This window comes from Aythya fuligula, chromosome 26 (assembly GCF_009819795.1).
Source record: "Aythya fuligula isolate bAytFul2 chromosome 26, bAytFul2.pri, whole genome shotgun sequence".
Lineage (NCBI taxonomy): Eukaryota > Metazoa > Chordata > Aves > Anseriformes > Anatidae > Aythya > Aythya fuligula.
The window spans coordinates 585048-612920 of NC_045584.1; the positions used below are offsets into that span (position 1 = coordinate 585048).

The window sequence follows — 27873 nt, forward strand, 5'->3', positions numbered from 1 at the left end:
GAGCTCTTGGCTCAGCCACGAGGAGTTCAGAGCTCTAGCAGCAACACATGTATATTCTAAACAGAATGAAAAAAAACAGGAACTTGCAAAGGCCTTAAGGCTTTGATACAGGAAATGACAGACAAACACAGTAATAGTGAAGAGCACTAAGAGTACAAACCTTTATTAAAGGTAAGGTCCTATAAAACATAATAGGAAAGCAAAGGCCTTTTTCCACTCACTTCCTCCCTGCACGCTTCAGCTGCTTCAAGTTACTTTTCATGGCATTAGTCCTTCATGAAGGACAAGGAGTTAGAGCAAAATCTATGCTGGAAAACAAGGATCTGGGCCAAGAAAAACAACTGTATGTGTGAAGAGGCAGACACTTCGGAGCATTTGCAAATTGCCAGGGGTGGGAAGATCAGAGCCGTCACAGGACACTTCTGCACCTGGAAGACAGAGAGAGCCTGGGATGTGGAGCAGCTCATACCTCACCTCCCCCAGCAGAGCACTCAAGGCCGAGCACTCCACCTCACCTCGAGAGCCCTGCATCACTGCACCAGCCTGTAGGTGATGTAGCGGCCCGCAGTCTCACTGGGTCGTATGATCTTCACCACCTGGAAGGCCGGCAGAAGGAACTCGTGAGGGAGAGAAGCTGCTGGCAAGTTTTCCCTGCCCAACACACGCATGTGTGCTCACACCCAGAAGGGCCACAGAACCGCAGCACTGGGCAGCCACTGGGCACAGGGGGTGGCAGTTTGGGGCCGGTGTCACAGCTGCTGGTTCCACAGGCAGCCAGGACTGTCCCCAGAGCTATCTGCTGGCCAGAAGCCTGCCTGGCTTACACATCCCAAAGTAACCCGTAACAGCTTTTATATTTGAACAAGAGCCTTCTTGTCTCTGGAGTTCTGCAGCACCGTGCTACCGCAGCCCCCTGCCCTGCCCACAGGGCACTGCAGCCTGACACCAGCCTCTTTCTTACCTGTCCTCGCTTTATCCCGAAGTACCGGGCCACAGGATCCCCAGCCTGTATCCTCGGGAGCTGGTTCTCTCTCAGCTTACTGCACAGAGTCAAGGAGAAGCTTCACCAGCACAACGAGCACGCAGCCCAGGTTCCCCCTTGTTCTGAGGCCAGGCACAGCTACCAGAAGCAAGCAATAAACTGTCACAGTCGGATGCTTTCATTTGCAGCCCAAAGCCAGCACACATCGCACCCAGACGGGAAGGGAAGGAACAAACAAAGGATACTATCTGGCCAGCAGCTCGGTTACTTCTTCTTTTGTCATGACGACATGCTCTGGGACCAACTGTAAACAACAGAAGAAGGAGACTGCAAGACCAGAAATTCTGAGAAAGCAGCTGTCTCCTCACAGCGGCAGGACAAGCAACGTGCAGGGAAGGAAGAGAACTACAGAGCCCGGCCTTCCAACCGAGGGGAGGTCTCTCAGAGCAGCCTGAGCCTCAGCTCAGAGTGAGACCGACCATCCCACTTGTGTTCCACTCCCCAGCACCGCTCACCTCGTGTTCCGTGATGTTGATCAGAAGCTCCTGCTGCAGGAACTGCTCCAGGATGTACTTGGGAGCCATATCCACCAGGGACTGAGGAGGAAGAAGCAAGTCAGGCCGCAGCACTGCTCTAGGACAACCCCACCTGTGTTCGGACCAGCCAACTGCGAGTGTGGTATCACTGTCCTTGTGCTGGCACAGGTACAGGTACCCGTACAGAGAGCAAACAGCGCTCCTGGTATCTCTGTTTCTCCCACCAGCCCCTCGACTACTCGTGGCCTGCCATTTGTTCTGCAGCCAGAACTGGCTGTTCTGTTTAAACACCCCAAGAGCCTGTGTCAAGGCATGACTGCTTTCTGTGGAAGATTTTCTCTGGGTTGAAATTCAAGGTTTTTGTTAACCTGAAGCAATACCAAAAAAACAGAAACAAACCACCCCCGGGTCGCGATAGCCGAGCTGATAGGAGCGCCGCCTCAGTACCTGCTTGGCCGAGGGCGTCATGCCCTGCTGCACCACGATCAGCGCCCTGGTGATGTTCTCCTCCTGCATGCGCTGGCAGTACATCTTGATCGTCTTGATGCCGACCTTGGGCTCCTCTGCAGACAAACCCGGCCGCGGGGTTACGGTCAGGAACCCACCCCCAACTCCCCGGCCCGTGCCCACCCCCGCCCGGCCCCGCAGCCCACCGGGGAAGAAGACGAACATCTGGTCCGTGGGGTCGTCGTTGTGCGCCACCAGCACCGTGAGGTCGGTGCGGCGCGGGCGGCCCTCGCTGGGGGTGTCACCGAACTGCGCCTTGAACTCCTCCAGCGTCTGGTCCAGCTCGTCCTGAGTCACCAGGTACCCGCGGTCGTGGCACAGCTGCGGGGGCGGCGGCGGCGGCGTGAGGCCGGGGGGCACGGCCTGGACCCCTCAGACCCCAGCCCGGCCCCCCCAGCCCTCCCAAGCTCCCCCCGGCCCCTGGGCCCCGGCCTCCCCCAGCCCCCAAGCCCAGTCCCCAAGGCCCCCCCCCACGCCCTAGGCCTAGGCCTAGGCCCAGTCCCTGCCCCCCCCGGCCCCCCCATCCCCGATCCCGGCCCCCCGAGCCCCCCCAGCCTCCCCCGAGTCCCCTGATCGCCCCCAGCCCATCTCCCGGCCCCCCCAGCGCCACCTGCATGATGGTTTTGCGGATCTTCCACAGCCGGTATGTCTCCTCATCGTCGTCCATCTTGCTGCTGCCGCTGAGGCCCCCGGGCTGCCCCCCGCGACAGGCGGGGCTGCCCTAACGAGGGGTCCTCAGCCGCGCGGGGGGTGCTGGGAGGTGTAGTCCGCCTGCCGGAGCCCCGCCCCCTCCTCCGTACCACCTCGCTGTTCTATTGGTCAGCCGAGCTGTCCGTTGCGGGCCGGACCCTCCCGCGGGCGCTGAGTGGCGGAGAGGCGGCGGGGGGGCGGGGCGAGGGGGCGGGGCGCCATGGGCTGGGGTTGGGGCTGGGGCCGGGCGCTGCGGCGCGCGGCGGCGGCGGCGGCGGCGGCGGGAGCGGGACCGGGACGGAGCATGGTGAGGGGGGGGGGCGGGGGGGCCTGGCGGGGCCTAACGGGGCCTAACGGGGCCGATTGGGGCCGACTGGGGCTTAACGGGGCGGATCGGGGCCGGTGGGGGCCGGGGGCGGCGGCTGACCCCGTGCCGCGGCCCCGCAGTGCGCCCAGGCGGAGGACTGGCGCTCGGCCAGGGCCATCTACGACTTCCACGCCCTGGACATCGACGGCAACGATGTGAGCCTGGAGCGGTACAGGTAGGGCGGCCTCACCCCCCCCCCCCCCCACGGGGCGGCCTCAACACCCCCGGGGCGGCCTCCACGACCCCCATCCCCCCCCCATTCCCCCCCCGGGGCAGCCTCGCCCCCCGGCCCACGCCGCCCCCCCCCCCCCCCCCCGCAGGGGCTCCGTGTGCATCATCACCAACGTGGCCTCCAAATGAGGGAAAACCGCCGTGAACTACACTCAGCTGGTCGACCTGCACGCCCGCTACGCTGAGAGGGGTTTACGCATCCTGGGCTTTCCCTGCAACCAGTTCGGGAAGCAGGTACGGGGTCTGGGGGGTGGGGAGGGGAGGGGAGGGGGCGTCCTCCTGACCTTGACCCGCCAGGGTTTGTGCCTGGAGTCGCCCGCTCCACCGAGGGCTTTGCTCTTTGTTTTGGTTCCTCAGGAGCCCGGGGACAATGCACAGATTAAGGCATTTGCTGAGAACTACGGGGTGAAGTTCGACATGTTCAGCAAGATCGATGTCAACGGGGACGACGCCCACCCCCTGTGGAAGTGGATGAAGGAGCAGCCCAAGGGAAGAGGCACCCTGGGCAAGTGAGTGCGGGGAGGGGGCTGCGGAAAGCGGCCGGCCCCGTGGCGGGGGGGGCCTGGCTGCAGCGGGGAAGGTTTTTGTGTCTCACTCCTGTGTTTTTTTTCTCTCCTAGTGCCATAAAGTGGAATTTCACTAAGGTAGGATTGCGCTGCCTCCTCCTGAGCCACGCGTGGGTCACATCCTTACCCGTGGGGGTGGTGAGGGGCGCTCGGAGCGCTGCGGGGAGCAGGATCCTTGTGTCCCAGCCCTGCTCTGGGATGCGGGCATGGGAGTGCCCCAAGGACACAGATCCCCACTGCCCAGCCGCTCCGCCACCCCCCATGGCTGCAGCACCTGGGTCAGGGCCAGACTCACATGTTTGGGTTCTGCTTTGCTTCCACAGTTCCTCATCAACCGGGAGGGCCAAGTGGTGAAGAGATACAGCCCCATGGAGGATCCCTATGTAAGTGCTGCCCGCACGGTCGGTGTTTGGGCTCTGCCTGCCCCGTGGCACCCAGCACACGGGTTCCAGGCAGGGCACGGGGGGCTTCTGGCATGTTCAGGGGGCAGCGACGCTCTCGCTGCGATGCTCCCTTCTTTCTCACAGGTCATCGAGAAGGACCTGCCCTCCTACCTGTAGACCTCATCTCGCCTGCACTGTCTCGTGTGCCCAGCACTGGCCCTCCTGCTCCCTGGGGATTCTTCTCACCCAGCACGAATGACGGTCTGTCTTCAAGCCAGCTTGCTGGTGAGGCAAACCTGAAGATTTGGCGTGCACCTGCTGGAAGAAGGCTTCACAGGGCCAGTGGCCTCTGCTGGGCAACCCCTTTCCTGTAGGCACAAAACAGCACCTGATGTCCCCTTGCAATAAACGTGGTAGAGATGAGTGGTTGTGTGCGTGTCTGTGTGCGGGGTGGTGGGGCTGGAGCTGCTGCACTGCTCCCCTGCAGCTCGGGGACTAAGACCTTACACAACTCCTGCGCCAGCTCACCAGAGCCGGGCAGGGATAATCCTCATTAGTGCTGACAGGGGAATTAATTACACACAAAGCCCGGGTCAGCAGGAGCCCCGAGGGGTTCACACAAGAAAAGCCAAAGCAGGGAGGAGCGTGGCTGTGGGGAGCCCCTGTGGGGATCTGTCCCCGCTGCCTGCACCTGGGTGGAATCGCTGCACCACAAACCACCGGGCAGCTCCCAAAAGGTGAAAGATTTCTGCTAAAGCAAGAAAGAGCTGGGGTGGGCTCGAGGCAAGAGTCCAGGCGTGCAGCAGCATCCCAGTGACCCCAATACCAAAACGCCCAGTTCGGTGGCGCAAGATCCACCCAGACACAATTACTGCAAAACAAAACCCGGTCCTGTTGGGCCGTGGTGAAATCCCACACGGTGAAATCCCACACGTAGCTGGGGATGGGGCTGCGGGGCAAAGCCCTGCCCTCGTGTGGCACAAGGGGAAGGCGGGGAGCAGAGTGGGGTGAGCCCTGCGGTCCCCCACATGAAACGGGGCCACGAGGAGGCTGGGGGGGCTCCTATTTACCACCCACCCCCGGTCAGGAGCTGCCCCCCAGCCCCGCAGGGCCCTACCAGAGCCTTGCAGCAGCAACGCCCAGCCGCAGTTGCGCAAGGTGAGGCAGGAGTTGCTGCCGGGTGCTGAGCCCGCTGGCCCCTCGCTGTCTGGGGTAAAGATCAGGAGCAGCGCTGCCAGGCGGAGCTGTCGCGGCGCCGCAGCAGCTCGTGGCCGAACAAGGGCTCCTTTATCAGCGTTTTGCACAGCAAAGCTGGGGGAGAAGGCAAACGGCCTCTGAGTCAGAGGCCAGCCTCCAGGCTGGCTCAGGGAGGATCCCCGCCGAGGCCCCAGGGGGAAGGGGGAGGCTCGGGGCAGCGTCCTTGGGGCCGCCGGTTTGGGGCCATGGGGCAAGGCGTGGGGACAGACGGACGGACAGACAGAGAGCTGGCACTTCCAGAAACCGCCGTAACGTGGCTTCCTTTCCATTTTTACTGAGCAGAATGAAAAAACGATCCTTCCGAAGCAAGTAGAAAATTCAGGAATTATTAGTCGAAGGCACATATTCTAAAAAAATCTCTTTACATATATACATCTCAATTAATTATAAATACACATAGAAAAACAAAGGCAAACAACAAGCGGATTAAAAAGTGCTAACAAAAAGGTGTCAGGGAAGGAGAAAAGGGACTCATTTAAAAATACATACAATCAGTAGGACGACTGCATAATAATTTAGTTAAAAGATATCGTTACATATTATTAACCCTGACAAAAACACAGGATCGGGGCGGGGAAGGACTTCCTTGAAGGTGCTCTGTCTCTCCAGAAATCAGGGAGGGAAAATTGCATATATTTCAAAACCATCCGTGAGAGCCACCGGCTCAGCCTCGGGGCCGTGGTGGCGAAGGGGCTGGCGGAGGGTGCCTGGAGCGAGAACCCCTCGTGGCGATTCCTGAGTTTAAGCCTCTCTGAACTGGGTTTCCTCGGCAGCCCTTCCCCTCGGCGCCGAGGATTCGGCAAGCGCCAAGCGAGCGAACCGGGACGTGGTGAGGCCGGGGCCTCCCCACGAGCGTTGTGAACTGGGAAAAATCTTAAATAGAGGCCGGGGAAGGGGAGAGCCTTGCCCTTGCTCTGCTCAGGACTCGAACAGGCTGCTGCTCACCCCGAGACGCAGCAGCTCCCGGGGCAGCAGCCGGGGGCTCCCCTCTTTGGTGCGGGCTGTGAGGTAAGGAGGTTCCCTCGCACGGTAAAACAGCGGGGCGAAGGGCTGCTGGGAGGCGATGGCAGCTGGGGGAAGGAGAAGCCCCCACACGAAGGGCAGGGAGCGGTCTCACAGCGTTGGGCAGGCGGCTCCTGCCCCCAGTGACCTGAAGCAAACGGGGTGCCTGGATGGTCCTGCAGCCCGGGGGGGGGTCGCAGCTCCCTGCCTGGACGAGGGGCTCACCCAGGCACACGGAGCTCCAGCCCCATCACGACTGACCCGTCTGGGCAGGGGCACCCCAGCAGAGGCCTCTCCGTGCTGGGCCTCCCTCCCCAGGTCCTCGCTGAGGAAGGGCCGGGCCAGCCGGGGAAGGTCTCGCGTCCTTCCCCTGGAAGCGTCCCGGTGCAGCTCCCAGGAACACCTCGGTGATTTGAGGCAGAGAAAAACCTGGCCACGGGGAGGCTCGCAGGGGAGATCCTGGCCCGCAGCACCCCTGCCAGCAAGGCAGCTTCCCAGCAGGCTCCTTAGGTTAGGCAGAGAAAACAAAAGAATTTCCCCGGGACCCGCCGAGGCGCGATGCTGCTGGAGCAGGGGTGGTGGCAGAGGAGGCCGGAGGCGACCTCTGTCCCGGGGAGAAGGCAGCGGGCCCGGCCCCGCCGGCCGGGTGCTGCGGGAGAGGCAGGCAGGCTGCCTGGGGCAGTGCTTTGCAAAGCAGACCTTTGCTCTTTGGTATCGGAGGGGTTGGGTTTGCAGCATGAGCAGCGATACCACGCGGCCCTGGTGCTCCCCAGGGACCTCTTCCCTTTGGGGCCGGGCAGCAGCGCTCACTGGGACCAGCAGGGCCCGGTCAGGGGGAGCTGGCTGGGTACAGGGACAGGGCACGGCAGCGAGAAGCTGGGAGAAGAGCAGCCAGACACAGCCAGGATGAAGTGCGGGCTGGCCAGGGGCTGCAGGCAGGCTGACAGGCGCATGGCCCTGCTGCTCCAGGCAATCCCCACGGGGTCCTGGTGCGGCCAAGCTCCGACTGACTCAGCAGCTCTGTCGGGATGCTGAAAGCTCTGTCGGGATGCTGACAAACGAGGCAGCCCAGAGGTGCCAGCATCTGCCATCCCCGGGGAGGGCAGAGCAGGAGCAGGCAGCTCTGCTTCCCTCTGCGCCTGCTCAGCCCTGCACAGAGGGACGGGATCTCGGTGGATCCTGACCCTGCTGGGCCAGCACCACCTTCCCTTCAGCCCACAGCCCTTTGGAGCCCAGTGCTGAGCACCAAAGGGCTGCTGGAAGAGCTGGCAGCAGCCGAGGCAGGTCAGCCAGCGGTCTCCAGCTCTGTTGGAGCCGACGTGCTCCTGCCCAGCTCAAGGGGAGGCAGTGGCTGCAGAGCTCAGGGCTGGAGGGCTGGGGAAGGCTCGGCCTGGCTTGGAAACTCAGTAGTCTGCAGGGGGGTGGGCAGCGAGGAGGGGGAGCCTCCCCTCAGTCCTGCACGGCTCTGACCTTGGAGCAGGACCCAAACAGCAGAGGCCGTCAGTCCAGATCAGCTGAACCTGGCAGCACTCGACTCCCCCAAGCGTGTTATATACAAATCTATACATGCCTGACTGTATATTATATATAAATAAACTTTGCTTTATAGGATTTTTTTTTTCTTCCCTCAAAAACAGAAACGGATCAGTCCAAACCAGTAGGAGAGCCAGGGCTCCCCAGCTCTCATCTCTGCACCAAAGGATATGGATCCACAGCGGCTGGGCAGCGCCTGGCACACCCAGCAGGCTCTCAGAAGTCTGGGAAGGGCCCGCTGAACTGGATCACGCTCTGGCGCTCCTGGGGGAGCATGTTGTCTTGGGTGGCCCCATTAAACGTCCTCAGCATGTCCTCCAGGATCTCTCTGAAATTGATATTCCCGTCCTGCTGGACAAAATCTTCCTGCTGCTGCTGCTGCAGTGTCTGCAAGGGTCCGGGGTGAGGCAGAGGCAGATGTTCGTGCAGCGAGGAGCTCAGAGGCACGCTCCCCTCCAGGACGGGGTCGGGGCTCTTGAAGGCAGAAAGGTGGCTGAAGCCAAAGGGCAATCCGTGCTGCTGGTGGGGCTGGAGCACAGGCTCCGAGGGGAAGCACAGAGCGCCGGGCTCTGGGTTCATCACCACGTCGGGAATGCTGTTGCTGGGAGGGCTGTAGGTCAGGTCCAGGATCTCGTCCTGGCGCAGGGAGTGCCTGGGCAGGGGGACCCCGGGCCCGCTCTGCGTGAGGTCCAGGGGCTGCTGCAGGATGTGCAGCGGCAGGGAGAACTGCGGGCTCTGCTCCTGTGCCTGGAGGAGGCGGTTGTGCTTCCTCTTCACGTTCTCGTCCATCTGCTTCAGCTCCTCCAGCACCTTACGGACACAGCTCTCGGGGATCTTTATCCCTAGGGGAGGAACGCGCCATCAGTGCCTCAGCTGCCCCCAGCTTCCAGGCTGGGACGTGGCCCTGTTCCACAGGGGAACCTTGGCGCTGGGCAGCTGGACCCCTTCCCCTTTCTGAAAGCTCCTGTCCCCGCTCCCTTCCCCTCACACTTCACCCACCGACTTGTTTCTTCTTCTCCTTGGTCTTGAGGCGGACGATCTGCAGGTAGCTGGTGTTGGTGATGTCTGCCATGATGCTGGCAATCTTGCTCCAGACCCGCAGCAGGGCCCCGCACAGCATGTAGTAGTGACGCAGCCGCATGCCCTGGAAGCACTCCTTCCCCTCCTGGATCAGCTTGCAGCTCCTGTTCCTTCAGTCCAAAGGGGAGAAATCAATCTGAATCAGCACGGCAGAGCACTGCCCTCCCCGGCGTGGCCCTTCCTTGCAGCCACGGCCCGGAGCCCATCCCCAGCACCCACGGGTGCAGGACGGGCCTCTGGCTCCGGGCAGGTTTGGGCTGCACATCCCTTACCAGACAGCGTGGTTGCACTTCTTCAAGGAGAATTGGTAACAGCTCTCCCAGTGTTCCTTGGCTTCCTCGGGCAGCACCTGCAGAAGGAAGAGCCAGTTACAGACAGGGGCTGGGATTTTCCTCTGTCCAACACCCAGCTCACGCTTCAAATGCAGGGCTTGGCATCAGGACACCCAGATGCTACCACCACAGCTCTGCCTGACCCCCAGCGGGGCTACGAGGAGTCCTAAAAGGGTTCTGGTAAGGCTTCCCCTGCCCAGAGGAAGGTGCTTGTTGCTCTCCCACCTACCCGTCGGTACTTCTTGTGCAGACTGTCCAGGCTCTCGGGCTGGCTCTGCTTCCCAATATTGGGCTTGTAGAGGATGAAGTTCTTGCCACGGCTCTGCTCTGCCAGCAGGCAGGTGTGCTTGCTGCCCCGTGTCTGTGGGGGTAGAGCTGATGGTTACGGTCACGGCCTCTCTCTCCCAACGCCCCTCCACGTTGGAGGTTCTTGGAGGCATCTCCCAGCCCCCAGCACGAGGTCAGACAGACCGAGGGCCTCTGACAGCCACAGACCTTCTCCAAGGAGCCACCTCTGAGCCCAGGGACCTACCTTGTAGGAGAGGTAGAACCCGTCGAAGGATCCCGTCAGTTTGAGCGACTTCTCATAAGCTTCCTCCCACTTTAGGCCCCTGTCGACACTGATCTAAATGGGGACAAACAGGGGTTCTGTAAGTTCAGAGCGCAGGACAAGCCCACCGATGTCTGTCTCACGAATCACACCCTCAGCACAGACTTGGTGCTGCCTGGAGGCAGGCTCTGTGCCAGGCTGCACTCCGCGGCACGGCAGCCCCGTGGGAGCAGGGCAGGACCTCTCTTTGCTTCCTCTGTGCAGTTCCCAGCCTCAGCGACCAGCTCATGACCATGGCAAATGTGACACAAACGTGACACACAGCCACGAGGCAGGGACCCGGCAGCTCACAGCCCCAGCCTGGGAAGCGCTGCAGAAGATCAAACTGCAGCGATAGCTGCGCAGGCTGCCTACCTTATAAAACACGACCTGCCCATCCTGCGGGTGCCCAGGCGTCAGGAAGACCTCCTTGCTCTCCTCGTAGATCTCATCCACTCCTGGGGCTAAATCTGTAGCATGGGGAAAGACCAAAACACATGTAAGAACCAATTTCCCATCTTTTCTCCCTGCACAGGGGTGGCAGGAGCTGTGCTAAGTGGGGCTGGGACACTGAAGCACCTGCAAGGCCACGGGGACAGCGCAGGCTGCAACAGCCAGTGGTCAGTGCAGGGAGGAGCAGGGAACCGCAGGGTGCAGCAGGAAGAGGTATGATCACCCCTTTCTCCTTACCGAGGATGCCCATGTCGTATTTGCCCTCCTTCTTGTCCTTTTCAATCAGATAGTCAAAGGTATCAGAGAAATACTGGAACAGCATGTTCTGCTTGTCCACCTCCAGCCCCAGGATCCGGTTCAGGAACTTGGTGATGGAGCAGTCTGCAAGAGCACGGCGGGTCAGGGGAGATGACCAGCAAGCTCCCAAAGAGACCCAACGAGCAAAGCCCCGACCCTTCCTGGTGGCAGCACAGCACCAAGGCACAGGGGAGCACCCGAAGGGCTGTTCCTCCAGGCTGTCAGCTGCCAGGCCACAGCGGGGAGATGTGCTCTGCAGCGTGAGCTGATCCCCGCAGGACTCTGCCCTCACGGCAGCAGTGCCTTGTTCTGCCCCAGCTGCACAGCAAACCCCTCGAGGCTGTGCCCCGACACCTCTGCCTCCTTCATTTCCCCCTTACATTGGGCAGGAAACATTTGACACATACCCTTCTCCATCGGGACGGTGCCATACTTCATCTGATTGCAGCAGATGCCCACAGAGATGAGACCTTGCTTCATTTCTGGAAAAAACAGAAAGCAGCCTAAGTATTTCAGTGTTCCCAGCAGTCCTGCAGGGCTGCTTCCCCTCCTGCTGTGCCCGTTATTTCACAGCTAAGTCTGTCCCATGCCCGTTTTCCCCTTTGCCTGGCAGGGTGGCCGATTGCCCTGCTCACCAGCGAGCTGCTAAGGCAGCAGTGCTGCTCCCTCTCTCTGAGCTTCGTCAAGTGTCCCAACCCTGAGACCAACCCAGCCAGCAAGAGAGCAGAAATCCCAGAAAAAACAGAGCTGGTGAAGTTCTTACCATGGAAAAACACGGCCTCTCTTCTGTCGTAACTCTTGGGTACAGGAACTCTGTTCTCCGTGCGGTTGAGGATAGTGGAAAGGACTCTGTCCAGTGCTTTAGCCCCATACTGCGAAAGGAGACGAGAGTCACACACGAGAGGAACCCCACACCGGCAGCCCAGCAGCGGGCTGGCTCTGCACAGCAACCCCACCGACCCGAGGGCTGTGCCAAGGGATCAGGGGCCTCCCCTGTCCCCAGGGGACCACCAGAGTGCAGGAGCCCTCCCCCAGCGCTGCCAGCAGCTCCCTCGAGGCAGGGGCTGGTCGCCCCAGTGCCCTTCCAGCTCCCCAGAAGGGTCCAACCCCCAGGACGTGCACGCTGAGCTGGTCACTAACAGCCCTGGGTGCTGTACCCCGGGCTGCACGCTGCTGGGTGCTGCTGCTGCTAGGCCGGGTCCTGCCTGTAGATGCCAGCAGCGATCTTCCCGTCCCTGGCTGCTACCGAAGGCACTCGCCAACTGCTTCAATCCCTTTGGCTGAGCTACCCAGAAAACAGCTGCGAGTTACCTTATTCTCGAAGTTGTACTTGCTGAGGTCTCGGGATTCGGTGGCCCTTCGGTCTCCATGAGTTAAGGCACCCTGGGAAGACAAACAAAGCACAAAGTTCTTAATTTTAGCTGATGCAAAACACCTGGGAAGGATGGCCCAAGTCAGTCAGCCTCAGAAGAGGTCAGGACACGAATGTGCTGTTGGGCAGGCAGAGGTTGTCTAGAATACTGAGACTTTACTGAAGTATTTGGGGATTTATCAGAAGGGAATTAAAATGAAACAGACTAATTAGTTATTCCATTAATTATTCCATTGGCTTTCTGGAAATTCATGGGTGTACGCTCCTGTAATAGTGTGGGGGGAATTCCAACATCTGGAATTGGGTTCTGCTTCCCCGAAAAGCCTCCTGTTCCCTTGGTTACATATTCTTCACTTCCCTTCCCAAATCCCAGGACGTTAAAGGCCTTCTGCATTCCACCACGGCAATGCCTTCAGTCAGGGGGTGATGCAATCCCTCGTACTAGTTACATGGGCCATGCCAGCAGAAACACCAAAATGGAAGCCCTTCGGAAAGAACTGGAGCTGGCGCATTAACTTCTCCCACACAGGGCACTTACTAGACTCTCCAGACGCTTTGCCACGATGGATGCAAACCTCCTCTCCCCAGCCAGCTCAGAGATAAGGAAGACATACTCTGGAGCATAAACCTGGTTCGATCGGTGCGTTCGACCTACAGGGACGTGAGAAGTGAAGGGAGAGGTTGGCACCTCCTGCCTGGTATGGGAAGAGAAGCTGTGTAGGCCAGCTATCCTACGGGATGGAACAGAAATCCCCAGGCATCCCCTGCCTCGGGACACTGTGTGTGACTTTCCTTTCCAGGGCTGCCCTCCGCAAGAACCCCCAGCACTCACCGAACTGCTGGATGGCCCGGTCTGCGCTCCAGGGCAACTCCAGCGTCATGTGCACCCGGCGCTTCTGGTTTTTCACCCGTCTGTCTGCTTGGAGAGAGATACCTGAGCTGGAAGCCTCGGAGATTATTGCTACAAGCTAAGGGAGAGAAACAACACGTGAGAAGGGGGAGTGAGGCTCCTGGATATTCACAAAACCGTTACAGGGAGCAGCCAAAAGGCAGCAGCAGCCCTTGAAGGGACTCAGGCCTCTTGTCACGCTCCAGCAGGTCAGGCACAGACACACAGATGCAGAGCCTAGGGTCACTAGGCTGGCAAGGCAAAAGCACGCACACACACCCTCCCTTTCCTTCCCCTCTCCATGCACTCACTCCCATGCAGACGTTTGGAGGTTTTCCCTGGCTCAAGCCCCGCTCACCTTCTCCCCGTTCATGAAACGCTCCTTCTCCTTCAGGTTGACATGGTCGATAGAGAGGCCCTGCTCTGCACGAGACTCGAACATGACCGAGCCGTCCGGCCTGCAAACCACTCGGCCCTTCCGCCCCGTCATCTGCAGGTGCCACACAGAGAGAGGGGCTGTTAGCAGGGAGGACAGAGCTGCACAGCGTTTAGGATTCCCAACAGCTTTTGCAGATGGCAAGGAAGGAGAGGAAGCCCTCTTCAAGCAGGAGCTCCCTTTGCTGGTGCCTCTTCCCGTCACCCAGTGCCACTGAAATATCCTCTTGACTGGGGAGGATTACCTCAGCCACGTGCTCCGGGCCCCCAAAGTGATTGATGAGTTCATCCAAGGTATTGAGAGGTAGCTCTTTGCCCAGTGCTTTTACTTTTGCTAGGAGGTCCTGCTTCATCTTTTCCACGTGTTCTAGTTCCCTCAGGCCATGCATCTCTTTCTGGGAAGGCAGCATGTGAAAATTACCTGCAGGAAAAGGCAAAAGTTTAAAGCCACCTGGTAAATGCAAATAATCAGAGAGAAAAAAAGTCCCAAAGAGCTTTTGGGCAAAATATCTGACGTGCAGGTGAAGACACCTTGCCTTGCAATAAAAGCTGCTGAGCACGTAGTAAATTCCCTCTCTGCTTCTCCCTGTTTTACTGGGGGAAGGAGCCTGCAGGGCAAACTCTCCCTGCTCGCTGCTGACAGCGGGTTATTGCGAATCCACCTCACGAGCCCAAGTTTGACTGTCCCAGGGTAAAACCCAGCCAGGACAGTAAGGCTGTCCCAGGCACAGGAGGAGCTTTGCCATTCCAAGCGGACACCAAGGAGGTGGTCTCACCTCAGCTCCCGGACACTGCCACCCCCCAGCCAGACCCCAGACGGGTTACGCGCTATCTGCGGCCGTGCTGCTGGCAGGGCAGGGGGTGTCTGGCTGCCTCCAGCTGCATTCCTGTGCACCAGGTGCCAGGAGCTAAGGAATGAAGCGACTCCGGTTCCCAGCTCCCGGCAGCAGGGAGGGAGCCAGCCCTAATGGCTTACTTCTGTCCTCGGCTGCGAAGCCGTTGTAGGTGTGCTCCACGAAGATGACATCGTCCGTCTCGAACACGGACTCCGGGGAGGAGTTGAAGTCGCTGTCCAGGCCCATGTCGGAGTCCGTGCTGCTGTCGTCGCTGATCTTGATCACCCCCACGGGGTCACACATGCCCTTCAGCGCCTTGGCGCAGCGGCCCCTCGTCTTGCCTGCGGGGGAGAGCGAGCGGTGTCAGGGCACGGCCCCGGCCTCGGGCACCGATGCAGAACAGCAAGAGCCAGCTCAGGAAGAAGAGGAGGAGAAACCACGGAATAGCTGAGGCTGCCCCAAGTGAAAGGTTGACCTTGGAGAGGCAACGCTTCTTGGGCAGGGGAGGACAGCTAGGAAGGGAGGGAGAGAGGGGAAGGAGAGAAAGGAAGAGAGAGAAAGGAAGAACAAGGCAACTCGTATCAGGGCTGAAGCTGGTTGCACACGTCAGGACGAGCACACGGCCGGCCCCGAGCAGTGCTAACCCCTCAGGGAAGGAGCCTGCAGCTCCAGCTGCCCCCAGAGGAATGAGCAGGCAGCGGGGAGGCACTGGCGTTTGGTGTTTGTAGATGGGGTGCCGTTTACCTCCAAGCACAGCAAGACATGCCCCTGCCACGTGAGAGGGGTCACAGAAATCAGCTTGCACAGGCTGCTCTGCAGCAGCGACCAGCCAGGACAACCTCAACCTGCCTGCGCTGCTGTCCACCCCTCCCCATCCCAAACTGCTCTTACCTGCAACCGCAGCCAAAGCTCTGGCAGGGAAGTGATTTTTTTTTTTTTTTCCCCAGGACACTGCCACGCTGTACGTAAGGAGTAGTGGAGAACCCCCCCCGTGCTGCCAGAGGGCTTCAAACGTGCAGCCAGAGCTCCTGTGCAATCCGCCCCCCAGCCTAGGTAAGGAAGCAGCTACGGGAAAGGGGCGCAGCTACCAGGCAAGAGGTGGAGGCTCAGATCTACACTGGCGATGGGGAAGTGGGTGAGGAGGAGGAGAGGGTGGGGGACCTACAGAGCTGCTGCCCTCCGGAGGAGAGGCAGTGACGGGAGATGTGCGGGGGGGCAAACTGAAACCAAGGCAGAGTAGCAAATGCATGAGGTAGGGAAAAGGGAAAAAGGAAAAGAAAAAGCTGAGTGGCTGGGGTGAAGCAGCAAGGCAGGAAGTCAGATGCTGGGCAGTGGAGTGTGCTCTTACGTTTTCTTTTAATGCCAGTTCCTTTTTCTCTCTTTCTTTTGGTTGAAGGAAAGTGCTTCTGAATTAGTGATAGAAAGACGCCTCTGAAAGTAAGATGCAAAATTTATTCTAGCTACCAGGAACATCTGCTGGTTATCACGTAGCAATGTGTATTTGAGACAGCAGCACATTTCAAGGAAGGGGGCAAACCCAGCACCACAACTGCGAGCACGTGGTCAGCCAGCCACTGGTACGCCCCAGGAGAGCGGGGACTCAAACTCAGAGCTTTTCACCAAAGGCTTCTGCTGGAGACACACGAATCAGCCACGGGAACGAGGTCTGAGCTGGCAGACCCTCAGCTGTGGAGCTGGCACGGCGAGGGCAGGCTGCGAGCTGCAGGGCTGGGAGGACGGCGCTCTGCCAAGGGCTCCCTGCTGCGCTCGGGAGATGCTGCGACAAAAGCAGGGCCTGGGCTCCGTGCTACCATGCCCGAGTTGCAAGACCTTTATATAGCAGCTGAGAGGGGGTTTTAAACGGGAAACACTATGCTGGGAAGCTGTTACATCACTGCTGAAAAATCCAGCCAGTCCCAGTCCATGGTCTGACAGCAGAGACCGCTGCCAGGCTGTCCAAAAAATGTGCTCCAAGTCCTTCGGTTAACGGGGCATGGGCCCGCTTGGCCACAAAACAGAGAAAGGTGACAAAACATGGGATACGTGGTGGTTCCAAGTGAATGGGAAAATCAGAAGAGGTGGAAATTAAATGTTTCTGTGGGCTGTTCTGCAAACAAAAGAGCAAACGCTTAATGCTGATCGTGTCGGATGGGGATGAGCCCCCGGTGCAATGAGAAGGCAGTGCTGGATGAGCTCTGGTTGGAAAAAAAAATTGTTGAAAGCAACAGCTGAGAGGTATGGACATGGTAACTCGCTCGTGGGACAAAGAGGGAGCCTTGGGAACCAGGGAGGGGACTCTAAGACCCTTGGTGCGAGGGGCTGAAGGAGACAGAGTCAGCAGCACTCCCTGATGGGGCAGAGCTCGGGGCTGGCTGCGGAGCAACGGCAACGACACGGCACCAGAAGGGCCCTTCTGTCCCCCGTGCTGCCGTGACCTGGGCACAAAATGTGAAAACTCTCAGGTCTGGGGCCTCCCTGCCATGAAACCTTGCTCTTTTTCCTGTCACTCCCCACCTTCCCTGCACACGGAGGGCAGGGCTGGCACGCGCTCACTGCAGCACCAGCTCTACCCCTGCTTCTCGGCGTCTTTTAAACAACTGCTGCTTCCCAGCACGCTCCCCTCGAGAAATCCCCCAAAGTGCCGTAAAACCAGGCCACTGCAATCGGAGGCTCAGCTGATGCCAGAAGGCACGGAGTTATCTGGCCAATGCTGCTGAGCAAACAGCTCTTCCCTCTGCAGCTGGGGACAGAGCTGAGCAGCGCGTGTGAGCGGGGACGGAGCTTTCCTCTTCTGAAAGCCGAGAGGCCCCAAGGGACCGCGGGGTGCTCCAGATTGAGTTCCTCTGAATTCTGCGAGGCAGAAACCAGTTCAGGAGACCAAATCAATCCCAGCAGTTGTCAGATTTGTCTTGCACGCTGTCACCAACCCCTAGTTGTTTTTCAGGAGTGGACTGGGCACATCAGAGTGACGGACACGGGCCAGCACAAAACCTCCCATCAACAGGGGAGGGAGATGGGCCTGGACTGGACACACGCTGTCTCGGGCATCTCTCAGCACTTTCACTGGCATTAAAACTCATTTCAAATGACAGTAACAGCCCCGCTGCCTGCAGAGGGAACAGCTCAATCCAACGCCCTGGTTTTTCATCACCCACTGTGGAGGAGCAGCCCAGGACGGGCTGGCTTTCTGGAAGGTGCCAAAATGAGGAGAGTGATCCTCAACCTCTGCCGAAAGGGCAGCACAAGTCCTGCTGCTGGCTGCACTTGGGGCACAGCCAGCTGCCCCTCCAGCTAGGGAGGAGCTGCAGAACCCCACCAGAACCACGCGTCCTGCCTTGTTCTTGTGCTGAAAGCCAGGCCCGGAGAACCTGAACTCCCTGAGCCTCTCCTGAGCTCCCTGAGCTGCTCCAGCCACACCGCTTTCCACTACCCCAGCCTGTGTCACGACACGAGATTCCCTCTCTGGTTTCTTCACTGTCAATAGCCCTACTTTCCAGGGTCAGACCCACAAGAACTGCACCTGAGCTCACGTTTCTGGCTCTCCTACACCTGTTCCTTGCTGTGTGCAGTCAGACCAGGCTGCTCATGCAGGTTTGGACCACAGGAGGTTTCAAAAATCCAGGACCTAGCTCAAAGCGACACTGAAGAAATGGGGCCTCGAGGACACAACAAAGCACTCTCTCTATTTACAGCCTGCATAGGGTGAGGCTTTTATGAAACTGCCTTTGTGGAACTTCAAGTTCTAAGTGGCCCCAGGGCAGGGCTTTCCCTAGCGTGCCTCCAGCCTCCCATGCGTCCCCTCCAGAGGAAGGAAAACCAAAGATTTGTAACTCACTCTGCAGCAGAAACGAAACAATTCAGGTGCCCGTCGTTCTCGTCCAGGACTTCTCTGGTGCGAGCCTCCCCAGTGGACTGCAGGCCGATGACGATACACTGCGGGGAGACACAAGGGGTGGCACAGCGGGCGTCAGGCCCACACCATGGGCTCAGGGGACTGCTTCCAACAGTCCCGGGTACATCTTCCTTGCACCCTGCCCCTGACGGATGTAAGGACACGGCTGTGCTAAAGGTAAAAGGCCTGGGACCTCTCCTAGCTTGAACACGACCCAAAGCGCTGTTTGAAGTCAGCCTGCCCGCATCTACCACAGACAAGCAGTGGGTAATGCCTCAGAGGAGGAGGTCACATTAACTCCCTGGTGTAATTTACTGTAAGTGTTCTCAGAAACCCAGACACTGCACTTCATTCTGGTTGATCTGGAGAGAAAGTCAGCCTTAAAGAGATCTGAGATTGCCTTCAAGTAAACCTGAATGATAATTAATTCTCTTTGGTTGAAGACTACAAAAATACACTTGCAATGTCAGACCGATGGCTGCTGCCGCTGCAGCCAGCCCCTAATACCACACCTTATCCTTTGCCAGCTCCTCCTTGGCAAGCTCCACGAGTCGCCGGACTTTAGCAGCAATGCAGAGGTACTTGAAGAAGCGCTGGTGAGCTGACCAGAACTGACCCCACAAGGATTTCCGGGACTCCAGGCCGATCCAGTCGGCCGCCTGCTGGAACACCATCAAGGCCTCTGCCCACTGCAGACAGTACCGAGAAAGGCTGAGTTAATATCTCGTTTTTCTTTTTCATTACTGCTGTGCATGCAGTTATTAGAACAGTCTGAGGTTTGATAATCTGATTTAACGTTGATATTGATGCCGCCGCGTCAGGCTGAACGAAGTCTGCTCGTTCTCTCCGTTCTGCATTAGCATGATGTTGCAAGCCCAGGTTTATGAGCACAGAACTTTTAAACAGAAGCAAAAAAGGCAAAAGGCTTTTTTTTTTTTTTTTTTTTAAATGTAAACTGAGCATATGCACCCCTTTTCTTATTAAAAACCCTAAGTTTGTGGAGATGGCCATGTTCAGGGACCTCAAACCCTCCCACAAAACAAGTGGCAATGCCTAGAGCACGATTAAACACCCGTCTCCCCCGCTGCAGTGGGCCCAGCTCACCAACTTTGCTGCTTTGTCGTAGACAATCTTGTACTGCTGATCCAGCGGGATCTCCTCGATTCTGAAGGTCACCCCAGTGAAACTGAGCTGCCTGGCAATGTACATTCCACTGACCTTCATGTCCATCGCCACGATCTCCATTGCACCAACTCCCCTGGGAGAGGAAGGCAGCTGTGAGACACCTTCAGGCACTTCTCCTGGCTCAAGCTGCCCTCACACATGCACGTGGCAGGCACTGAGCCCATTTCTTAAAGGGACAAATAACTCCTCCCGCTGTCCTGTAATTTGGCTTTCTCTAGAAACTGAGAGGACCGTGCCCAGCTAGAAGACCCACCGACCCACACTGCTCTTCTCACTGCTCCTTGAGTGGAAGGGCAGCGTGACAAATGGTCTCTGCCCCTCCTCTGAAAATGCCCTGGCTGTCTCTCCTGCTCTTTAAAGGCTGCCCCTGTACATGTACAGGGTGTTCAGCCATGAGACTGCTGGGATGGCTTGGACTTTTTGTTTCTTCATGAGCAAACAGGAACCCAACCAACCCTATCGATTGGTTCTCTGGCCAGCACTTCTCTTTCTGAGCCAAAGGCTGCCACAAAATATAAGCCAGATGGAAAGGGATGCTGGATGTGTCTTACCTCTTTTCAATTGCATGCAGGAACTCATCAAATGCTCTGAATGGGGTGCCCTCCCCCCAAATCCCCAGGCGGCTCATGTAAATCATGTTTTTTGGCTCAGAGGCACCTGTTTGAACAGAATTCACTGTTAGCAAAACCACAGCAGTTGTAGATGGCTCTAACAGTTATGACTCTAGCAAAGTGAACTCTTAAAAGGATGATCATCTGCCATCAGGGCACCAGTAGGCCCAGGGCCTTTCCAAACACTGCCCTCCATACACTAACTGGGGTCAGGTAACACCATACAGCTGAAAAGCTGGCTGGGAACAGGTTAAACTGAAGAAAAATTAGCCTGACTTCCCAAAAAGTCACAAGTAATGGCAGAAAAAGTCACAAGTAACAGCAGTGGCAGAAGTCAGCACCCTAGCTCCCCTCTAGCACTGCAGTACCATTCTCCTCCTTGCACGCCCTTGCCAAACGTGTGCTCTCCGTGTACGTGCTCACATCCCGAGGGCATCCTTCAGAGCACACCGGTGACTGGCACCAGTTTACACCCGGTGCCCACACCATGCTGAGAAGCTCACCTGTGGCACTGGCGTAAACAACCCTTGCTTGAGGCAGTTTGTTCTGGAGGTCCAGCACTGCTTTGCCCATTTTAGTAGAGCTGGCGTTTTTGGCTTTGTGGCATTCATCAAACACAATCTGAGAGGTAACGTCAGTTAAGGAGAACACATATATTTCATCACAAGGATGGCAGCAGACAAAATACCTCCCAGGCTTCTCTAACCAACTGAATGATCAGTCCCAGCACTAACAGGACAGACTCATTGCCCACGCTGCATGACATCTGGTGGTTTTTCCCACCCTTTGCTCTTCAGAGCTAAAAGCCATTTCTCCCTCCCTCTGTCCCTCGGCTTTTAAAGTACATCTTGCTGCCCAGGAGCGAGTCCATCAATGCAGAGGGAGAAGAATGCTGAAAAGGTTAATCCCAGCTGTGTTCCCCCCCTCCTCCAATTAGCACTGCAGCTTGTGGAGGAGGACAGAGGAGCAGGGGGGGACGCATGTGCTTACAGCACTTTGAATATCGACCCCAGGCACCAGGCTGCCCTGCACAGCTGCTCCCGGTGGCCTGAGCTGGCCCCGAGCTCTTTGTTCCCTGGCGAAGTACAACCACAAGCACGCAGTTCTCCTCTTTTCTGTTTTGTATTTTTAAAGGATACAACTCCATCAAAATTTTCCCTGCACCAGTCCAAAATTTGTTTTAAGCGCGTTCTGTGCTGTCCGCCTGCCTGGCTTTCACCAATCAGAGCAGAGTAAGTGGCAAAGAGGACTCCTTCTGAGGTAGCTGTGTCACCGTATTTAATCTGCAGAAAGAAGAAGGAACAGGAGTGCAGGTGCTTGTGACACTTGTCTGCAGTGCACCACCCCCAGCCGCTGCCCACAGCCAGCACCGCTGCTTCTGCTGTGGCTGTGGAGGGCACACGCTCCTGCCTTCAGGGACAAAACCCAATATGACAGCAGAACAGACAAAAGCCTGCTGGTAGCTGACATCTTTAGCACTTCTACTTGGCACTGAGACACGGTGATGACAGGGACTTTAAATGCCTGGCTAAGCTCCCCTGCCAACGTGTCAGCACATCTGGATGCACGCAGTGCAAGGTGGAGACCACACTAGGACTTCAATTTTCTGGCCGAGTGAAGCTGCTTCCTTTTCTCAGCAACAGTTTGGAATGTTTAATTATTTTTAATACCTCCCATCTATTTTATTTGCTTCTAGAAAATAACTCTCTCTTTGGCCAGGTGAGATTGCTGCCTTACTGCCCTGGGTCTCACCTGTATCAAAATAAAAAGCAGGAAGGCAAACAAATAAAACAAGGGCCTGATCTGAAGAAAGTTCTATTTAAAGGCCGTTGGTCTGAAAACAAGCATCTCTTTCAGTCTCTTAATGGACTGCATTCAGAGGTGTCAAATACATGTGGTTTCCATTGACTTTGCAAGAGCTGGCTGTTCAACACCACTGCAAACCAGAGGAGAATGTTTCAGAGAACTGGGCGGCCGGGTGGCAAGCACAAGCCTGGGCAAGAGGCTAACACATGGGTGATGAAGAGCCCTGCAGATAACCACTACACAGCTGCTGGCCGTTTCTTTGAAATATACTTCGTCCTCGTTGTTGGTAACTGGGAGGAAGTCTGACAATTCGGATCCAAGCAGCTCGGGGGAAGTGCTCCTGCATTCAGGCTCAGCACCATGCACCTCGAGTCCCCTGCCAGGCACCGAGCTGTGCACTCGTGTGGGCTCCCCCTTTCCTCGCACGTTCTGAAAAGCAAAAGCCCTGAAACCAACCCTGGGAGACGTTAGCCCACGAGAGAACAACGCAGCCACACCTAGCAGGGGCTCTTCCCTCTGCAGGAACGGTGAAAAGGGCTCGAGCCCTGCTGTACTTTGCACTTGTATGGAGACACATCTTGCTCCCTGGGGAAAACAGATCTGTACTCACAGTGCAGCTCTGGAGAGCGTACCAAAATAGCAAGAGTCCAGGCTGGGAAGAGCACGCTGAGTAAAGGGAACAGCAAGCAGCTTGCAGCCTGTTATTGCCTGTGCCACCAGCCACGCAGAGGCAGAAGTGATTGCTGCTTTACACGAAGGCAGATCCATCTAACTGCTGCTGTGGGCTGGTTTTCCAGAACAGCATTACGACTTTTCTCCCCTACCTTATTCAAAGCATGCACAGGAATGTGGGAGGCTTCAATGTCCTTCAGGTCTCTCTCAGCATCATACTTGAGATCATTGGAGACGCTGAACCTGTAAAGCAAGGCGTGGGCCTGGTTATCTCCTAAGGAGACAGTCGGGGCATGCACGGTGATTAATAGCTCTGACTAAAGCAGCTGTAGGTGTATAGAACTGTTACATTTCCAACTGCCCACACACCTCAACCCAAGATCCCACAGCAGACTCCGGTCTGGCACTTAATGACAAGTGGTGTCTATTCTGCAGTAAAGCCCCATGCTCCAGGGGCTCAAGCCTGCACCTAGGAAGTCCTGAGACACCCCTCCAGAGACTTCAAGGAGAGCAGGAAGAGGCTCAGCCCTGCACTCCGAGGGTACACAATTTGCCATTTCATAGTGATTCATCCTCTGCCACCGCTGCAGGGGAAAGATTCCCATTTCACGGCTAGCAAACAGGCACAAAGAGGTGGAAACGTCTTACCCAAGGCCACAGCATGAGTCAACTATAAAGCCAACATCAGCACTAAGGAATTCCTTACTCCAAGTTTCAAACTAACTCCAAGGTCTTACGGGAAAAGAGGGAAAAAAAAAGAAAACAACTTACCACAGAGCTTTTTTCCTCCCTTTAAGATAATTTTCAAAGATGATGCCCGCAACCGTCCTGCCCTTTCCAACTCCAGCACCATCCCCAATGAGGAACCCAGCTCGCTGCCCATTGGGTAATAAAACTTCATGTTGCTGCAAAACCAATGAGCGGAATTGGAAATTAATCAAGATTTGCCTTTTGCCAGCAACTTTCATGTGAGCTTAGAGCAACATGTAACCCTTTCACCTATCTCTTGGATATGCATTTCCTGCTCAGATAAACAACACCAGGATAGGCCAGGTGTCGTGGCCGAGCTCACAAGTGGCAGTTCATGGAACAGGCCCCCAGAAATGTTAAGCACTCCCTCCTGCAACAATAGTCAAGAGCTCTTGCATCCGTGGGAAGCAGACCCCACAGGTCATGAAACCCCGGTTTCAAATAATCCTTTCAAAAAGCATTTAAAATGCCATCTGCTAACGCTTCCAAAGGTTCATCACCTGTGTTACAGGTTATTTTAAAACTCAGCTCAACATCTCCTGTACAAAACAGTTTATTTCTAGTCTCAGACACGCAAGCTGGAGGTGGAGCCACATACCTGGCAGGCATAAATGATTGCTTCCAGCTGTAGTGCAGAGAGTGACCCTTTGTCGGCAACAGAGCAAGGCAGGGAAAGGCTGTAGGTGATGTCGGGTGGGGGGACGCTGGACAGAGTGCTCGTTTCAACCACGAGGTCAGGGTGGTGCTTCCCAATCTTGGCTAAATGACAACACACAAACCAGATAACAAGTTCTTCATTCCCATGGAGCACCTCAGAAAGAACCGCATGCCTCACTCAGCCTGCAGCCTGACTACGAAAGAGTCTCGTTCAGTCTGCAGCCTCGGGAACACAAGAGACGAGCCCAACCCTTGCTGCTCTCCTCTCTCTTTCGTTCCACTGAAATTTCAGACTGCCAAAACCAAGCCATGCCTACCCTAGGCTGGTCCATGCCATACCTAGGCTGGTCCACAGTGGAGTTAACAGCCCTTCCCATGCAATACCAAGACACTCACACTTCGAAGGTATGTATTCTGCATAGGTCTCCGTTTGTCCCAACTCTTCTGTTTCTTCCTCATCGCCTTCATCATCCTCCTCTGCAGGAGCCTGAGACTGAAAAGAAACACAGCAATGAGCAAATGTTAACGTTCTCACTTAGCTATGGACGCAGTGCCAGAAGCTACCATTTAATCCATCCCAACACAACTTCACAACCCCTTCGGATACAATTAATCTCATTTATAGACTTCAGCAACAAAGGAAAACCATGGTCAAGAGCCCACCCCAGAGGCCCAGCGAGTGCTCTAAGAGCTACTTCCAGGGCCTAGTCCACACCGAATTTGGAGAAGATGTTTACATCACTTTTCAGACGGGCTGTGGGGTAGCACGAATTCTGCCCAACCATGCTCTCTCTACCTGACCCTGACTGAGGGACCTGGACCAGCTTTCAGCTCAGCTTGGTACTTGGCAGCACAAAGCGAGGCACGTGTTCTAGGAAGAACGGCCCCTACAGACTGCTGAGGTAGCTGTACAGGAGGCACACATCACCCCCTAACGCAGCGAGGCTCCACCGAGGGAGATCCGAGGCGCTGCTGGGAAAGGGCAGCGACCTGCAATGCATCGGGCTGATTTTCTTGTCTCACTGCCCCTGAAGGGAACGTGGTCAGGGTCGCTGTTCCCCGCACTGTGTCGATACCGAGTTCAGAGCCCGGTGTGTGGTTCTGCTGGAGCAGATTGCGGTTCTCACCTGGTAGCTTATGAGGAGCGGGGTGTTGGGGACAGCAGGAACGGGGTTGCTGGAGCTGTTCAAGCCGCCGAACGATCTGCTGGGTGAGAACAGCTGGAACAGAAAGGACACAGGTCAGAGAGCAGCCGTAACCATCAGCCCTCCAGCCTCAGCTCCAGCAATTAACGCATGAAAACACAACAACAGCGAGGACACTTGTGCTCTGTGCTCAGACCTTACACTGCGGTGACGTCAATGGGCTGTAATACTTTCTGTTTGTGAATGACAAGCCCTGGGGAGTAATTCTGGAAACTAATAAATCTTGCAAATGCCCCACATGCCTTCGTCAACACAAACACAGGGAATAATTGACGAAGGTAAAAGCATTCCTGCAAGAAGCATGAAGGTTTTGGGCGTCCCCGTGTGAGATGAAAGCCTGCAGAGACGCGTGTCCTCCTGCAGAATGAACAGGACTGGGGCAGGAGTCCTTCTGCCAGGGCTGTAACAACTGCTGCCATTAAGACAGGTCACCCCAAACTCTCCACGTTGCCCTCAAACCTGGGACCTCAGGCAGAAGCCCCCCTTTCAGCCAGCTCACACTCACACCAAGAGGTTACCTGCACAAACACTGCCGCGTTCAAAGGACTCCAACAAAGCCTGTCAAGACCTGATGGAAGTTTATACTGGGGGTGCTGGATTTGCTCTGCACTGGAGCAGTTACGTTAGCCAACGAGCCCTGTCTGCTCCGCAGGCAGCTCTGCACAGGGGTGCTCTGCGCTCCCTGAAGGGCAGGTCCCCGACAAAAGGAGCCGTGCAGACTCCCCCTGCCACTGCACACGCTTCATTCTGAGCTGGTGAGTCCAAGCGAGAGCACGGGGTTGGGCTTGCCAATGGGAGAGACAAAGCACCACTGTGGGGAGCAAACGTGGAGACTGAAGGACGGCCGAGGAGATCCAAGCAGGGGCGATGGGAGGGACTGAACAGGGCTGCAACCCAAAGCCATCCCTGGGCGCAGAGCGAGCGTTCCAGCAGAACCCCGACATTTTACAACCTTACAAAGTGCCCTTGAGGCAGGCATTTACTCACCGGCTTTGCAATTGTGCTTTTAACATTAAAAAAGCTGCTCGTAGTAATTAAGCAGCCGCACCAGACGGCAGCACATGGCTCAGCACTGGCTCTGCCAGGTTAAGGACTGCCACCACCACCACCGCTTGTACAGGGGGCTCACCTCACACCTGCAGGGACCAGCACCCCAGCAGCGCAGATCCTGGCCACAAAGCCCAGGTCCCAAAGGGTGCCAGGCCCCAGCAGAGCAGCGCCAGGCTGCCGCCACGGCCGTCGTGCTCGGGGCGGGTGCCGGTGCCCGCAGGCGCCAGGCGCTGCGCCGGGTTAATGATTGCCCGGGTCCGGCCAGCCCGCCGCACCGCAGCCGCTCGCAGCGCCCGAGCCGCTCCGAGCCGGGAAGGCACAATTGAGGAGAGCCTTTGTCTGCCCCCACACAAACAAAATCGCCCTGGAATTTCCCGGCAGCGAGCAAGGTCAAAGCCAGCAGCTCATGGCATCCAAAGCAATCGGCCACTCCAAAAGCGGCACCGCTTCAACTTTACAGCCTGTCAAGAGCGCCAGGCTCGAAGAGACCTATGCTCCACAGGCAGAAGTGAAAAATGGGAAGTTCTTAAGCATAAACACTCTGATTATTTCCTTTTTTTAAAAAAAAAATTAAAAAGAAAAAAAAAAAAAGAAGAAAGAAAAAAACACCCTCCATTACTGGAAGCCTGAGTCAGAATTACCAGAAGGAAGCTGGACGGAAGAGCTATTTTCAGTGCCAACAAATCTGGAGAGCAGGTGAAATATCTCCACCTACAAATCTGAGCTCAATACCAAAGTTTCTTCTTAGGCAATAAAAGGTCCGGCTCCTGCTGGATCGGGGGAGATGCAGCTCTGGCAGTGGGAGGTTTGGGTAGCTCTGGTTTTGCATCTGAAGGACACAAACCCCTGCTGTCCCCGTTCAGCAACGCGGCTTTGGCACACGGCTTTTCACCTCAGGTGTTACAAGGAAAAGGACAGAGACCCGGTGGTTTGGGGCACTGGAAAACGGACCCCACAGCTGGGGATATGCTGCGAGGACCAGTCCAGGTGGGGCCAGGGGCTGCACCGGGCAATAAATCACCTCGCTGCAGACTGAGCTCACACAGCTCCTGCCTTTCTCTCCTCCCGCTCACCTCACAGCCCGATTTTCTCCTTTCTCTAGGTGAGGTACCTAAAATCATTAACCTAAGAGTACACCGTGTGTGCGAACGCTGGGATGGAGCAGGAGCTGGACTCACTCTGTAAAGCTGCTGACAAGCACACCGAGACTTGCTCTCACTCCACTTTCTTCCTCTTTGCATTGTTCTCCCTTTACCCCATCTCGCTGTGACTTCCAAGGGAAATGAGCAGTCCCATTTGGCTGGCGAGCCAGCTCCTCCCAGCAGAAATACAATCCCTAGGACTGAGCTGGGAGAAGGGTGTTCACTGATCCGAAGGGCTATGAATGAGTTAGGCAGACAAAGACACGTCCCCGGGTCACCCAAATTGGAGCTCCGAGCTTTCAGAGGCAGGGCTTTGTTCCCCCGATCTAACAAGGCCGGGAAATCTCGGGAGATAGTTGTGAGAAAGCACAACGGACCACCCCAACTATTTTTGTAAAGGTATTTCACAACTTCATCTCAAATTAAGCAAGCGTGTTTTGTCTGCTAACTCCTGCAAATGTTTAGCTACGTGGTAGCTCTTCCCTCCGTGCTCACTTCAGAATTAACACACGGAGACGAGACGCTGAACGCCTCTCCCCTGGTTCTGGCTGCCAGCTCTCCCAGCA

The 27873-nt window shown here is 56.8% G+C and overlaps 3 protein-coding genes across 5 annotated transcripts in view; 1 reads left to right on the plus strand and 2 right to left on the minus strand.

Moving 5' to 3' along the window:
- Positions 1–134: 134 nt before the first annotated feature.
- Positions 135–2712, minus strand: POLR2E (RNA polymerase II subunit E). Its single transcript, XM_032203777.1, has 8 exons — positions 2636–2712; positions 2172–2346; positions 1966–2081; positions 1498–1578; positions 1228–1286; positions 962–1040; positions 516–596; positions 135–428 (listed from the first exon to the last, which is right to left on the minus strand). The coding sequence occupies exons 1-7, from the start codon at positions 2690–2692 to the stop codon at positions 531–533; spliced, it is 633 nt and encodes a 210-aa protein (XP_032059668.1). The 5' UTR covers positions 2693–2712; the 3' UTR covers positions 135–428; positions 516–530.
- Positions 2713–2970: 258 nt separating this feature from the next.
- Positions 2971–4685, plus strand: GPX4 (glutathione peroxidase 4). The gene is made up of 7 exons (XM_032203601.1): positions 2971–3022; positions 3163–3257; positions 3403–3547; positions 3671–3822; positions 3933–3957; positions 4203–4262; positions 4407–4685. The coding sequence occupies exons 1-7, from the start codon at positions 3020–3022 to the stop codon at positions 4437–4439; spliced, it is 513 nt and encodes a 170-aa protein (XP_032059492.1). The 5' UTR covers positions 2971–3019; the 3' UTR covers positions 4440–4685.
- Positions 4686–7840: 3155 nt separating this feature from the next.
- SBNO2 (strawberry notch homolog 2) overlaps positions 7841–27873 on the minus strand; it is a 54839-nt gene continuing 34806 nt past the window's right edge. For all 3 annotated transcript variants that reach the window (XM_032203768.1, XM_032203769.1, XM_032203770.1), the window contains 27 exons: positions 25038–25130; positions 24307–24403; positions 23852–24012; positions 23275–23408; positions 22656–22746; positions 21165–21308; positions 20529–20646; positions 19966–20071; positions 19334–19487; positions 18742–18918; positions 18173–18270; positions 15686–15768; positions 14478–14678; positions 13747–13922; positions 13425–13556; positions 13010–13145; positions 12716–12828; positions 12117–12188; positions 11569–11677; positions 11213–11287; positions 10746–10889; positions 10431–10525; positions 9999–10091; positions 9696–9827; positions 9407–9483; positions 9054–9244; positions 7841–8896 (listed from right to left, as the gene is read on the minus strand). In XM_032203768.1, the coding sequence (XP_032059659.1) occupies positions 8271–8896; positions 9054–9244; positions 9407–9483; positions 9696–9827; positions 9999–10091; positions 10431–10525; positions 10746–10889; positions 11213–11287; positions 11569–11677; positions 12117–12188; positions 12716–12828; positions 13010–13145; positions 13425–13556; positions 13747–13922; positions 14478–14678; positions 15686–15768; positions 18173–18270; positions 18742–18918; positions 19334–19487; positions 19966–20071; positions 20529–20646; positions 21165–21308; positions 22656–22746; positions 23275–23408; positions 23852–24012; positions 24307–24403; positions 25038–25130 (3828 nt within the window). In that variant the 3' untranslated portion in view covers positions 7841–8270. The remainder of the gene's footprint in view (positions 8897–9053; positions 9245–9406; positions 9484–9695; positions 9828–9998; positions 10092–10430; positions 10526–10745; positions 10890–11212; positions 11288–11568; positions 11678–12116; positions 12189–12715; positions 12829–13009; positions 13146–13424; positions 13557–13746; positions 13923–14477; positions 14679–15685; positions 15769–18172; positions 18271–18741; positions 18919–19333; positions 19488–19965; positions 20072–20528; positions 20647–21164; positions 21309–22655; positions 22747–23274; positions 23409–23851; positions 24013–24306; positions 24404–25037; positions 25131–27873) is intronic.